At 33.4% G+C, this 12500-nt stretch overlaps 1 protein-coding gene across 1 annotated transcript in view; it reads left to right on the top strand.

Moving 5' to 3' along the window:
* LOC137653847 (uncharacterized) overlaps positions 1-12500 on the top strand; it is an 829144-nt gene that overhangs the window by 348350 nt on the left and 468294 nt on the right. Inside the window, exons 20-26 of the mRNA XM_068387498.1 lie at positions 1957-2021; positions 3702-3788; positions 4301-4476; positions 10047-10272; positions 10623-10742; positions 11375-11473; positions 11835-12130. Coding sequence (XP_068243599.1) covers positions 1957-2021; positions 3702-3788; positions 4301-4476; positions 10047-10272; positions 10623-10742; positions 11375-11473; positions 11835-12130 — 1069 coding nt within the window. The remainder of the gene's footprint in view (positions 1-1956; positions 2022-3701; positions 3789-4300; positions 4477-10046; positions 10273-10622; positions 10743-11374; positions 11474-11834; positions 12131-12500) is intronic.

Genomic DNA, 12500 nt, shown 5'->3' with positions numbered 1-12500 from the left:
CTCTTAATTGTCCTACTTTCTTCTGTTTTTGGTCTTTCTATGCCAGTCTATACTAATAAATTTTCTTAGCTCACCAATGCATCGTCATCACTTCCTTCCCCTGCTTTGTTTATATTATAAACAAAGTAGGGGAAGGAAGTGATGACGATGTATTGGTGAGTTAAGAAAATTTGTTAGTATAAACTTTTATAATCTCTAGGTACCCATCCTGTTATTCTTCTTGATTCTATTATTTGTGATTTTCATTATATGTCCTTCCCATGGCCATTTTTTTTTTCTTAAATGAAGTTAAAATATCCTCCTCTTTAGTTTGCTCTCGTATCCATGTTCCTCTTTTTCTGTCAGTGTTATTCCAATCATTATTCTTTCCATAGCTCCTTGAGTTGTAAATAACTCATGTTCTAAGGTTTTAGTGATTATAAGGCTCTTAGTTTCTTATACATAACTTGATACTGGTAGGACTACCTTTATTAAATACTTTTCTTTTAAAGAAAGAGGCATTTTACATTTTATAATCCAATTTTGTTTACTGAAAGCTCTCCATCCTATGCTTATCCTTCTGATTTCAGTTTCATGTTCTGAGGAAACATTTAATATCTATCCTAAGTATATACATTCATAAACAATCTTTAGAGGTTCGTCCATAACACTTATTCGTTGTCTCATTGCGTTTTCATTGAGCATGATCGTTGTTCAACTCATGTTAATTTTCTGTCTTACATTTCTGCCTTTCCTATTCAAATCTTATATATTTTTTGCAATTCCTCCCATGATTCACTAATGGAACTATGTCATCTGCAAGTCTTAGGTTGTTAAAGTATTCCCAATTAATGTTAACCTCTACATTTTCCCAATCTAAATTCTTAAAAACTCCCTCTAGGCACATTGTGAATAATTCAGGAACGATGAGGTCTCCATGTCTAACTCCTCTTTATATCGGTATTTTCCCACGATATATATGCAGTTTTAGGATTACTGTATTTCCCTTACAGATATCTTTAAATGTTATAACTTAAGATTCATCTATTCCTTGTCTTGGAAGGGCTTTCATTACTGCTGAAGTTTTAACAGAATCAGAAGCTTTCTCATAGTCTATAATTGCCATACATAGTGGTGTGTCATACTCTGTTGATTTTTCCATTAGCTGGTTAAATACATGATATGGATAGTTGTTAAATACCCGCTTTTAAAGCCTGCTTATTCTCTTGGTTGATTAAAATCTAGCTGTCTTTCTATTCGGTCTTATATGATCTTTGTAAATATTACTGAGAGTAAACTTACTGGACGGTAATTTTTCAGGTCTTTTGAATCTCCCTTTTTGTGCATTAGTATAATTATAATGGTTTTCCAAGCGGTAGATGTAGAGCATTCTTGCAGACATTTTGTGTAAAGTTCAGCGAGTTTTACTACTATGAAATCTCCTCCATCTATTATTAAATCAATTGTTAAACCATCTTCTCCTGCTGCTTTGCCTCTTTTCATGCCTTTTAATGCTATATATATATATATATATATATATATATATATATATATATATATATATATATATATATATATATATATATATATATAGACATACACACACATATACATATGTATATATATACATATATATATAGACATACACACATATATATATATACATATATATATATATATATATATATATATATATATATATATGTATATATATGTATATATATATATATATATATATATATATATGTATATATACATATGTATATACATACACACACACACATACACACACATATATATATATATATATATATATATATATATATATATATATATATATATTTATATATATACAGTATATATACACACACACCATAATTTCATAATTTTTTTTACTCATAAGTGTTACCTGTAAATGATAAACGTGTTCAAAGACAACTCCACTCCTCTGATCCTTATTTAACTTCAATCCAATAGATGACGTGAAGAAATGGGCGGCCGTTTTGAAAAAGGTGCAAGAGGCTCTAACTATATGGATGAAGGTTGGTAATTTTTAAATTGGATTACTGAACATTATTATGTTACTTTTTATTATTATTATTATTAGTATAATTTTTATTGTTTCAGATGTTGATATTATTTTATTATTATTTTTCCCCCATCTAACCCAGTAAAGAGAAAATATAATGATAAGATATTTGTTCAGAGCATATAATTCAGCAATTTCTTTTCAAACCTCAAATCATTTAAGTTTCCTTTGATGACTACAATATAGAAGATTTGTATACATTATATTTCCTTTATCCCATATAAATTATTCTCAGCATTTGTGAAAATATGATCATAGCATATTGGTATGTAAGAATAAAATACACCTGCTGATCTTTTGAATAAAAATTTTATCAATATGATTGCAAGGAATATTCCTTCTCAGGTGTTGAGCTACTGTAATGTATCAAGAAAAAAGCTCAATGAAACAGGAGGCCTATCGTCTATTTAAAAATGAATAGATCATATTATACTTGAAACAGTCATACTCAGCAACTGCTCTGTGGTAAGGTCATAAGAATACTAACACCGTACGTCCTGCGTGTCGTGGAAAGTGACTACGGTAAAAGAATAGCTGCTGCCTTGCAGTCTTGCTTTTCAGTAAAGGGCTAGGCCCACTGCCAATAACTGTGGACATTTCTGCCTTGCAGTTGGACTATTTAGTGAAAAGTTAGGTTCACTGCCAATAATTGTAGTTGAAGACTGCAAGGGCATGCGGGCGTAAGACTCCTCTTCCAAATTGTAAACTATGCCCGATGCAATAGGCAATCGACCCTTTAATGAAGGGATAACGGTGGCATAGAAGTCATACTCAGAAGAGTTTTATGCTTCAAGGGAAATTGGTACTATATGGCCCTCTATAATAAAATTCTGGTCCGATTCAGACACAAGCATGGTGAGTTAATCTTAAATATTGTACCGCACGTGTTTCACACACGCTAGTGCACAATAACGGTATTTTTTTTTTTTTTTTTTTGCATATCTCACGCTACAACTCATTGTTTACAGAACCTGTTAAAGCAGGTGACTCTCATTCTCATCCAAAGGAAAAATCTCTATAGGCTGATTTGTTTGACATTCACCAAAGCAATTAAAGTTCAATATGCCAAATACATTTTTCTTGAGGCTAAAGTATCCCATTTCTGTCATGGAAAATTACGAATCATTCAAATTTACCTTGGAGTAAAAGCTTTTTGTTGAGTAAATTGTCATAAATGTAATTTCGTAGTTTAATTCTTACTTATCTACTTTAACCTTGTAAAGTTTTTTGATTTGATGTAGTCAACTTTCTATTACTCAGTTTCTTTTTAGTGCTGTGGTGTTTTCCTTATTGGATCCCTGATGCTTGTAACATTCTGGTTTCCCAATCAGGGTTGGTGATACTAGTTATGATAATGTGGATGTTTTCTGATGACTATTGGACATGATTAGATTGCTATTATTATTATGTGTATTTGAAATCTTAATATATTTTTTACCATTACTATCAACATTTTCCTCTTTCTGTATATTCTGCAATGCATTTGACTATACATACACACACACACACACACACACACACACACACACATATATATATATATATATATATATATATATATATATATATATATATATATATATACAGTATATATATATAATATTTTTTTTTATATTTGATATTACCCTTCCAGGTGCAAACTGTCTGGGTTGAGATGACTCCCATCTTCTCTACCCCTGACCTACCTCTACAGCTGCCAGACGAGAATCTTGTATTTTTGGTATGTAATGGATTGACAAAAGGTAGTGACATTGCAGTCCTGAAGTTTTACTTCTCTCAGTTGAATAATCAAAATGACAAATTTGATTTTTATTTTCAGTTTTGCTCAAATGTTTAATGGACTTTATGCGTATGCAGAGTATGATTTAAAAGAGATGATTAAGTAACAATATCCATTATTTTACAGTTATTGTTTATGGATATATTTTGTTCATTAAATAGTAGAGCCAAGAATCGGATTGTTCTTTCCCTCATGTTCAAATTTTTGTAGCTTAATTCTTTATACAATAACTAGACCACTCCTGCATAATGGAGCGAATTCTCCCTTTAAAACAGTAGTGATTGGTTTTGGTTTTCTGGCTGTCTTTAGGACATTCATAGAATATTCTTTCGATGAAATTGGTTAAAAAACTTAGAAAATATATAAATAATGAATAAATGAGTATATGATAGGTGTACTCAATTTGAACATAAATGAAATAAAACCAATTATATGTCTGTCTTGTTTACCAGGAAGTTCATGAGAAATGGATGACAGTAATGGAAGAGACAGTTCAAGCTGAGCACCTACTGGCTGTGGTCACAAATGTTAATGTCTTGGCTAACGTGACTGAGTGTCTGAATAACATTGACATTCTTCAGAAAGCTGTTCATACTTATCTGGACAATAAACGCCGTGTGTTCCCCAGGTGAATAGCATACAATTCTAGTCTCAAAGTTTAGTATTCTTAACTATTAAAGAAAAGTTATCGAAATCTATACTAAATAGAGTACAATAAAATGTGAATGTAATAACTGTCCTTTATGTTTGTTAAATTCCATTATGATGATAGGATGATGTTGAAAATGCTAAAATGCATGTAATAATAACAATGATGATGATGATGATGATGATGATGATAATGATAAGATGATGATAAATAAAAATGTATTGTGATTACCAAAGATTGCTATACAAGCATTTTAGAAATTATTAAAGAAATCAAGCTAATAATGATCTATGCAAGCATCTTATTTTTGCATTTTGTTCTGATACTTTTGGAAATGTTTGAAAAATAGGTATTATTTTATTACCTTTGGAGGTTGGCAATATGCTTTCACAGTATATTTATACATTATTATCATACGAGAGATTGATTTAATCACATATAAAGTACAGGTAGTGTAAAAATTATCACATTGTCATAGAGTTATATGATACAAACTTTGCTTGCTGCTATGATATTGTGTATGGGTTGATCTTGATTCTAAATACAGAACCTGCTTTTTGTGAAGGGATGTGTACAGGCATGGGAAGATCAACTTGTATGTTTTTGCATGACTATATGAAATTCAAAATGCAGATGTATAAATCGATCGAGGTGAAATGCGATTCACTTATATGTAAAATTCTTTTGGATATTTGTTTATTGATTTGGATAATTCTGTTTAATTATTCTTGAATTATATATATATATATATATATATATATATATATATATATATATATATATATACATATATATATATATATATATATATATATATATATATATATATATATATAAATATAAAGAGTTATGGATGAACCTCTAGATTGTTAATGAATATAGATACTTACGACAGACAGTAAGTGTTGCCCGAGGACACGAGACCAAGATTAAAAGAAGGATAAGCATGAGATGGAGAGCTTTTGGTTAACAAAATGAGATTGTGAAAAGTAGAATGCCACTTTCTTTAAAAAGAAAAGTATGTAATCAGATGGTCCTACCAGTTTTAACTTATGCATCAGAAGCTTGGAGCCTAACTAAAGCCTTAGAACATAAGCTAGTCAGAACTCAAAGAGCTATGTAAAGAATAATGATGGGAATGACACTAAGAGACAGAAAAAGAGGAACATGGATACGATAGCAAAGTAATGTAGAGGTTATTCTAACAACATGTAGGAAAAAGAAGTGGACATAGGCAGGACTTATAACGAGAATGACAGATAATAGATGAACATTAGGAAGTAGGTTGGCCAGGGCACCAGCCGGTCGTTGAGATACTACCACTAGAGAGGTATTGTACCCTTTGGCTGGCCAGACAGTAATGCATTGGATCCCTCTCTCTGGTTATGGCTTATTTTTTCTTTGCATACACTTACACAGAATAGTCTGGCCTATTCTTTGCATATTCTCGTCTTTCCTCATACACCTGACAACAATGAGATACTAAACACTTCTTCACCCAAGGGGTTAATTACTGTACTGCACTTTGTTCAGTGTACTTTCCTCTTGGTAAGGGTAGAAGAGACTCTTTGGCTATGGTAAGCAACTCTTCTAAGAGAAGGACACTCCAAAATTAAATCATCGTTCTCTAGTCTTGGGTAGTGCCATAGCCTCGGTACCATAGTCTTGGATTAGAGTTCTCTTGCTTGAGGGTACACTCGAGCACACTTTTCTATCTTATTATTTTTTATTTTTTATTCCTCTTGTATCTTTGAAATGATGTGTTGGGCAGGTTTAATAGAAGGGCCATGGATGCCTGGTGGTTTATCAAGAGGTTGTCTTTTCCTTTTCTGATTCTTTTTCTTCTCAAAACCATCCTTACTGTTCTCCCTTCAGTTGAAGTGGCTATCCTGGAGGGTATTTAGCCTTGCATGGTGTATCGGCTCCTCCATGTTGACCAGTTTTTACGACTTTTTACTATATGGGTTTCATCAATCACTTTATTTATACTTCTATACATATTGTTTTTGTTATAATTCTTGTTAGTCTAGTTTTTAAGTATGATGTCTCTTTTTTATTTCTATCAATTCTTATGCTGTCTGGAGGCATTGAGCGAAATCCGGGACCAGTACGTCCTAGATTTCGTCAATGTTGTCTTCTGTATTGCAATATTCGAGGTCTTCATGCAAACATCCAAGACCTTACAGTTGCGTCCAGACAATATGATATTCTTTTGTGGTCAGAAACTTTGGTTTCTAATATGAGGCACTCATCTGAACTCCTTATAACTGGTTTTAAGAAGCCAATAATGTTGAAACGTGATGCCATCCCTAGGGCCAGGGAATGGCGGTGTATATTAGGACCGATTACTCTGCTTCTCATAAGTCCTGCTATCAATGTGGATGTCATGAGATTCAGGTAATAAAAGTTTGTAGCAGGAATAACATCTTTCATTTGTGTTTGAACTACCGGAATCCAGACATGGATGATTCTATCTTCGATTGTCTTCTTACCATTATGGCTAAGATGATTTTAATGCTCACCATAGGGAGTGGTTAAGTTCTATCTCTCCTACCGATCGCCATGGCTTAAGAGCTTTAGGCTTTGCCTCTGAATGAGGCTGTAAGCAAATCATAAATGAAGCTACTCACAGGTCTGGTAATTGCGTGGACCTCGTATACACTGACTCCCCTGGTGTTATAACTGGTAAGGTTGGTTCTCCAGTCGGGACATCTGATCATGCCTTGATTTCATTAATAGTGAATACTGAGCAGCCTGTCCCTGATATATCATACTCTTGTAAAATTTATATGAAATCCCAAGCAGACTGGAATGGGATTTTGCATGATCTTTTGTGCTTGAATTGGTCATAATTATATAGTAGTGTAGATCCTGTTGTCCCTTTGAATGAGAATCTAGTCAACATAATTGATAGGCGAATCCATTCTCGTGTGCTAAGGTACCGAGTGAAGGACAAACCGTGGTTCAGTGATGATTGTAGTCGTGCTTATTTGGAGAAGCAGGAGGCCTATCATCTTTAGAAGGGTAACAGATCAGATTTGACCTGGAATAACTATACTCAGCTTCGAGCTTTTGCTCAGAGAGTTCATGCCTCAACTGAAAAGGAGTACAATTTAACCATAAAAGAAACCCTTTCTGGTACAACTCAGGAACATAAATGGTGGTCTACCCTTAATTCTGCACTCTTTGGTGTAGATGCAACAATTCCTCCTTTACTTAAACCAGATGGGTCAGTCACTTACTGTCAAAAGGAAAAGGCAACCCTGTTGGCTGATGTTTTTGACAGTAAACATAGTAATGAAAAACTTGAACTTCCTCATTCCTGTTTTCCTGAGGCTAAACTAACTAGTTTAGCTTTTCGATCTCTTGAGATTAAAGCTCTGTTGATGGACCTTGATGCTTAAGGAGGTTTAGGCCCAAATGGCATTTTTCCCTTGTTTTTTATAAAGACAACAGATTTGTTAGCTCCAAAGTTATCTGTTATTTTGTGCAAGTTAGCAAGAAGAGGAACTTTTAGCACTTGTTGGAGAATTGGTAATGTTACTCCTCTATGTAAATGTGTTTGCGGTAGCTCAAGTCCCACTGATTACCGCCCAATTTCCATAAGTCCCATACTATCTAAAGTTTTTGAACGTCTTCTGGCAAAACGGCCTAATAGGTTTGCTGAAGGTAATCATCTATTCCCTAGTTTACAATTTGGTTTTCGTAAAGGCCTTAGAGCATGTGATGCCCTTCTTACAATCTCCAATGCTGTACAGAAATCCATTGATTGTGGTCAGGAAGTTCGTTTGATTGGCCTTGATTTTAGTGCTGCCTTTGACCGTGTTAATCATGAGGCCCTTGTTTTCAAACTCAAACAGTTGGGAGTGGGTGGGTCGTTTCTTAGCATTATTATTGATTTTTCAAGTAATAGATTTCAAAGAGTTGTTGTTGATGGGCACCATAGTGCGTATAGGAATGTGATATCCGGTGTTCCACAGGGTAGTGTTCTTGGCCCATTACTCTTCATACTATATACACATGGCATGTGGTTTGGCCTAGAAAACAAGCTTGTTGCATATGCAGGTGATGCTACTCTCTTTGCATCAATTCCATCCCCTGAATGTAGATCTGGGGTTGGTGAATTCCTTAATAGAGATTTAGCTAAAATTAGTGCATGGTGCAAATTATGGGGTATGAAGTTGAATCCTAATAAAACTCAAAGTATGATTGTAAGTAGGTCAAGGACGGTGGCTCCTCAACATCCGGATCTCAGTATTGATAATGTTTCTTTAAATTTGTATGACTTTTAAAATTTTAGTTGTGATTCTCGACTGCAAATTTACTTTTGAGAAACATATTAGGTCTGTGTCATCTTCAATTGCACAAAAAATTGGCTTATAGAGAAGGTCTTACAAGATTTTCGGTGATCAATCTATTCTGAAGAAGTATTTTAATTCTTTCATTCTACCTTGTTTTGAGTATTGATCTCCTGTCTGGTATTCAGCTGCTGATTCTCATCTTAATTTGTTGGACAGAGACTTACGGTCTATTAGATTTCTTATTCCTGATCTAGATATTAATCTTTGGGACCATCGTTCAATTAGTTCATTATGCATGTTGCATAAGGTTTTTCATAACTCTGACCATCCTTTACATTCAGATCTCCCTGGACAATTCTATCCTGTTCGTAATACTAGGCAGGCAGTTAATTCTAATAGCCAGGCCTTCTCCATCATGAGGCTCAATACTACACAGTATTCTAGAAGTTTTATTCCAGCTGTTACCAAGTTGTGGAATGATCTTCCTAATCGGGTAGTTGAATCAGTAGAACTTCAAAAGCTCAAAAATGGAGCAAATGTTTTTATGTTGACCAGGCTGACATTTCTTTTTATAGTTTATATATGACATATCTGTTTTTGACGTTGTTAATAGTTTATATAAGATATGTTTTGACGTTGTTACTGTTTTTAGAATGATTTATTGTTAATTTATTCTCATCATTTATTTATTTCCTTATTTCATTTTCTCACTAGGCCATTTTTCCCTATTGGAGCCCTTGGGCTTATAGCATCTTGCTTTTCCAACTAGGGTTACAGCTTGGCTAATAATAATAATAATAATAATAATAATAATAATAATAATAATAATAATAATAATGATAATAAACAGAATGGGTCTTAGAGATTGCAAAAGAAGCAAAGAAAGGAAGAGAAGACGATGGATTGACGAACTTAGAAAGTTTGTGGGTGTGAGGGTGTGGACTGGCATAAAAAGACCATAAACAGACGGAAGTAGAAAGACATGTCTAAGGCTAGTGGACTAGCAATGGCTGATGATATATGCAGTACACACAGACACATACAGACACCTGTAATATATATATATATATATATATATATATATATATATATATATATATATATATATATATATATATATATCTATCTATCTATCTATCTATCTATCTATCTATCTATCTATCTATATATATATATATATATATATATATATATATATATATATATATATATATATATATACAAACTATATTTACACCTTCTTTTTAGATTATACTTCTTATCAAATGAGGAGTTGACGTCCCTGTTGTGTGAGAAGGATGTTAACCTACTGGAGAAACACTTGAGGAAATGCTTCGATGGCATCCACTCCTTACATTTGGATGACCAACAGTCCATATACGCAATTTCGAGTATCGAGGGTGAAGTGGTTCTCCTTGGTAAGAAAGTTCCGACGCAACATGCTAGGGACAGCATTGAACACTGGCTGTTGGAGGTAAAAGCCTTTTTTTTGTGCTAAGAATTACAGTTTAAAAAAAAAATAATACTAAGGATATAAGATGGATAAAAAAGATGATTTTGGTGAAAAGATTTATGTTAATGGAAGAAGTTTTAAACATTTAGTTGAAGAAAATTAGGAAAATGATGGAAGATAGAATAGATCCCTGAGGTACACCATTAAAAAGAGCTATGGGTTGAAGTGACAGTTGTTTATTACGCGTCATATTTTGTTATTATCCTGAAATAACTGTATTTTGATAATATACTGACAGAAATATATGTAGACATTTGCTCTTATGGTTACTACTAAATTAAACTATTTTTTGCACTCAATTATTCTTTTAGTTCCAAGGAGCTGTAACTGACACACTCAAGGGCAAGACTCGATCAGGGGTGGAGAAATGGACCAGAAGGGGAGGAGGAGGCATGGATGTCGACTCCCTTCTGCCATCGTGGCCTTTGCAGGTAAACATATCTGTTTGAAATCTTTTTCTTTACAACTTGGTTTAATAAGACATCTTAGTCGCAGTTCAATTAGACATTTTAGTCATCTTACTTACCTATTATTGGGCTTGGCTGAAGGGTTTGCTTTTTAAGGAGTGGCAATAAGTTAAGGAGAGTTAAGATTGTAAACTATTGAGTTATTTGCTTTGGTGTAAAGTTAAATAAGTATCCTAATTGTAAACTATGCACAAAGTACCTTGATGAACAAAGTACCTTGTTTTTAATGTTCAAGTAATAACCTAGAATTTTATTGTTAAACAAAAAAAACTAAAAATTTTCAGTTGACCTTTGCAAGTATCTGCTGATTCGTATAATTTAGTAATCTTGATCTGAATAATAAATAAGAAAGTATTTATTCAACAAATCATGGTTCTTTTTTTACCATGATGAAACATGTTCACATTGAACTTGACCAAATTTTTTGTTTTATACATATCTAATGCTGTATAAAATGCTCAAATAAATTTTGGATATAAAAACTTATTCATTCACCTGGATTAGGATAGTTACTTACAAGTATGCAGGACACTGATCTGTACTGCATAATTGCAGTTTTATCAATGAAGTAAAAAAAATCTTCCCTATTCATGAAGGTCACGTTAGCAGTTCGACATATCTTTTGGACAGCAGAAGTCCAGCAAGCTATTGGAGGAGGGACACAGGCTCTTCAGGAGTGCTTAACTAGAGTAGAGGTAAATTCTAATTTTAATATTTCCTCTTTCACACAGGATACATTTGTGATACATCTAGGTTTTAACCTCTCTCAATCTATGATATTGTCAAATTAAATTGATCTTATTGCTGATATGGTGTATTGTGTTTATTTCTTTATTTTTACTCATATGATTGTTCTTTGGAAAATACTTGATAGAAAAAGAAGAGTTAGTAAAATTTTTACTTTTTCAAAAGAATTCAAACCTGCTCTATCTCGTCTTTGGGTTAGTTGCATGGTATTCTTAAATGACTACCATTGTTAAAATGAAGATATATATGCAATGAATTGAGTGAGTTTAAAGAATAAAGGAAAGATGTAATAGTGCAACATCATTGTAGGCTGAAGTCAGGGTGATCATGGTGGCCCTTCGCAAGACTAACTTGGACAGCAGCCGACCCACGGTAAGCACACCACACACTCCAGTAACCCCGACAACTCCGCCGTCCTCCAGCAGGAGAACAAACAGTAGGAGGAGCAGCAGAGTAAGTGTAGCCTCTACTCTTCCAGCTTGCCCGACTCGTCATTCTCTCTCCACCCTCATGCTGGTTGCTGTCCATAGCAGAGAGATTATAAAGGAACTCATTAAGAGAGGTGTTGCCAGTGATGAAGCTTTCACCTGGTTGGCTCATCTCAGGTGAGTTTGTTTGACCTTAACCATTAGCTCTGAAAAGTAATAGCTTTTTCTAGTGCCCTTAGCGACAGCTCATTACTACAAGATTGATGGCATCACTTTGAGGTGGCTATTTTGGCATCATTCCAATATAATATACATCATTGTTAGATTGCTTGGGATCAGTCACTTTATATGGGTAATTAAACAAAATCTATTTATTAAAAGGTAACAGTACCTACTTCGTATTGCAAACGCCAAAAATTGTAAATTACAAAATTGTAAAAGAAGGGGTTTTGATGAAGGAAATTTTTTTTATTGTAAACTGTATGGCTTTATTTTGTTAAAAGCTAGAACATGGTGTTCAATATGACTAAAATACCAAAAATATGGT

This window comes from Palaemon carinicauda, chromosome 14, assembly GCF_036898095.1.
Source record: "Palaemon carinicauda isolate YSFRI2023 chromosome 14, ASM3689809v2, whole genome shotgun sequence".
Lineage (NCBI taxonomy): Eukaryota > Metazoa > Arthropoda > Malacostraca > Decapoda > Palaemonidae > Palaemon > Palaemon carinicauda.
This window is presented reverse-complemented; position numbering and strand designations above follow the sequence as displayed.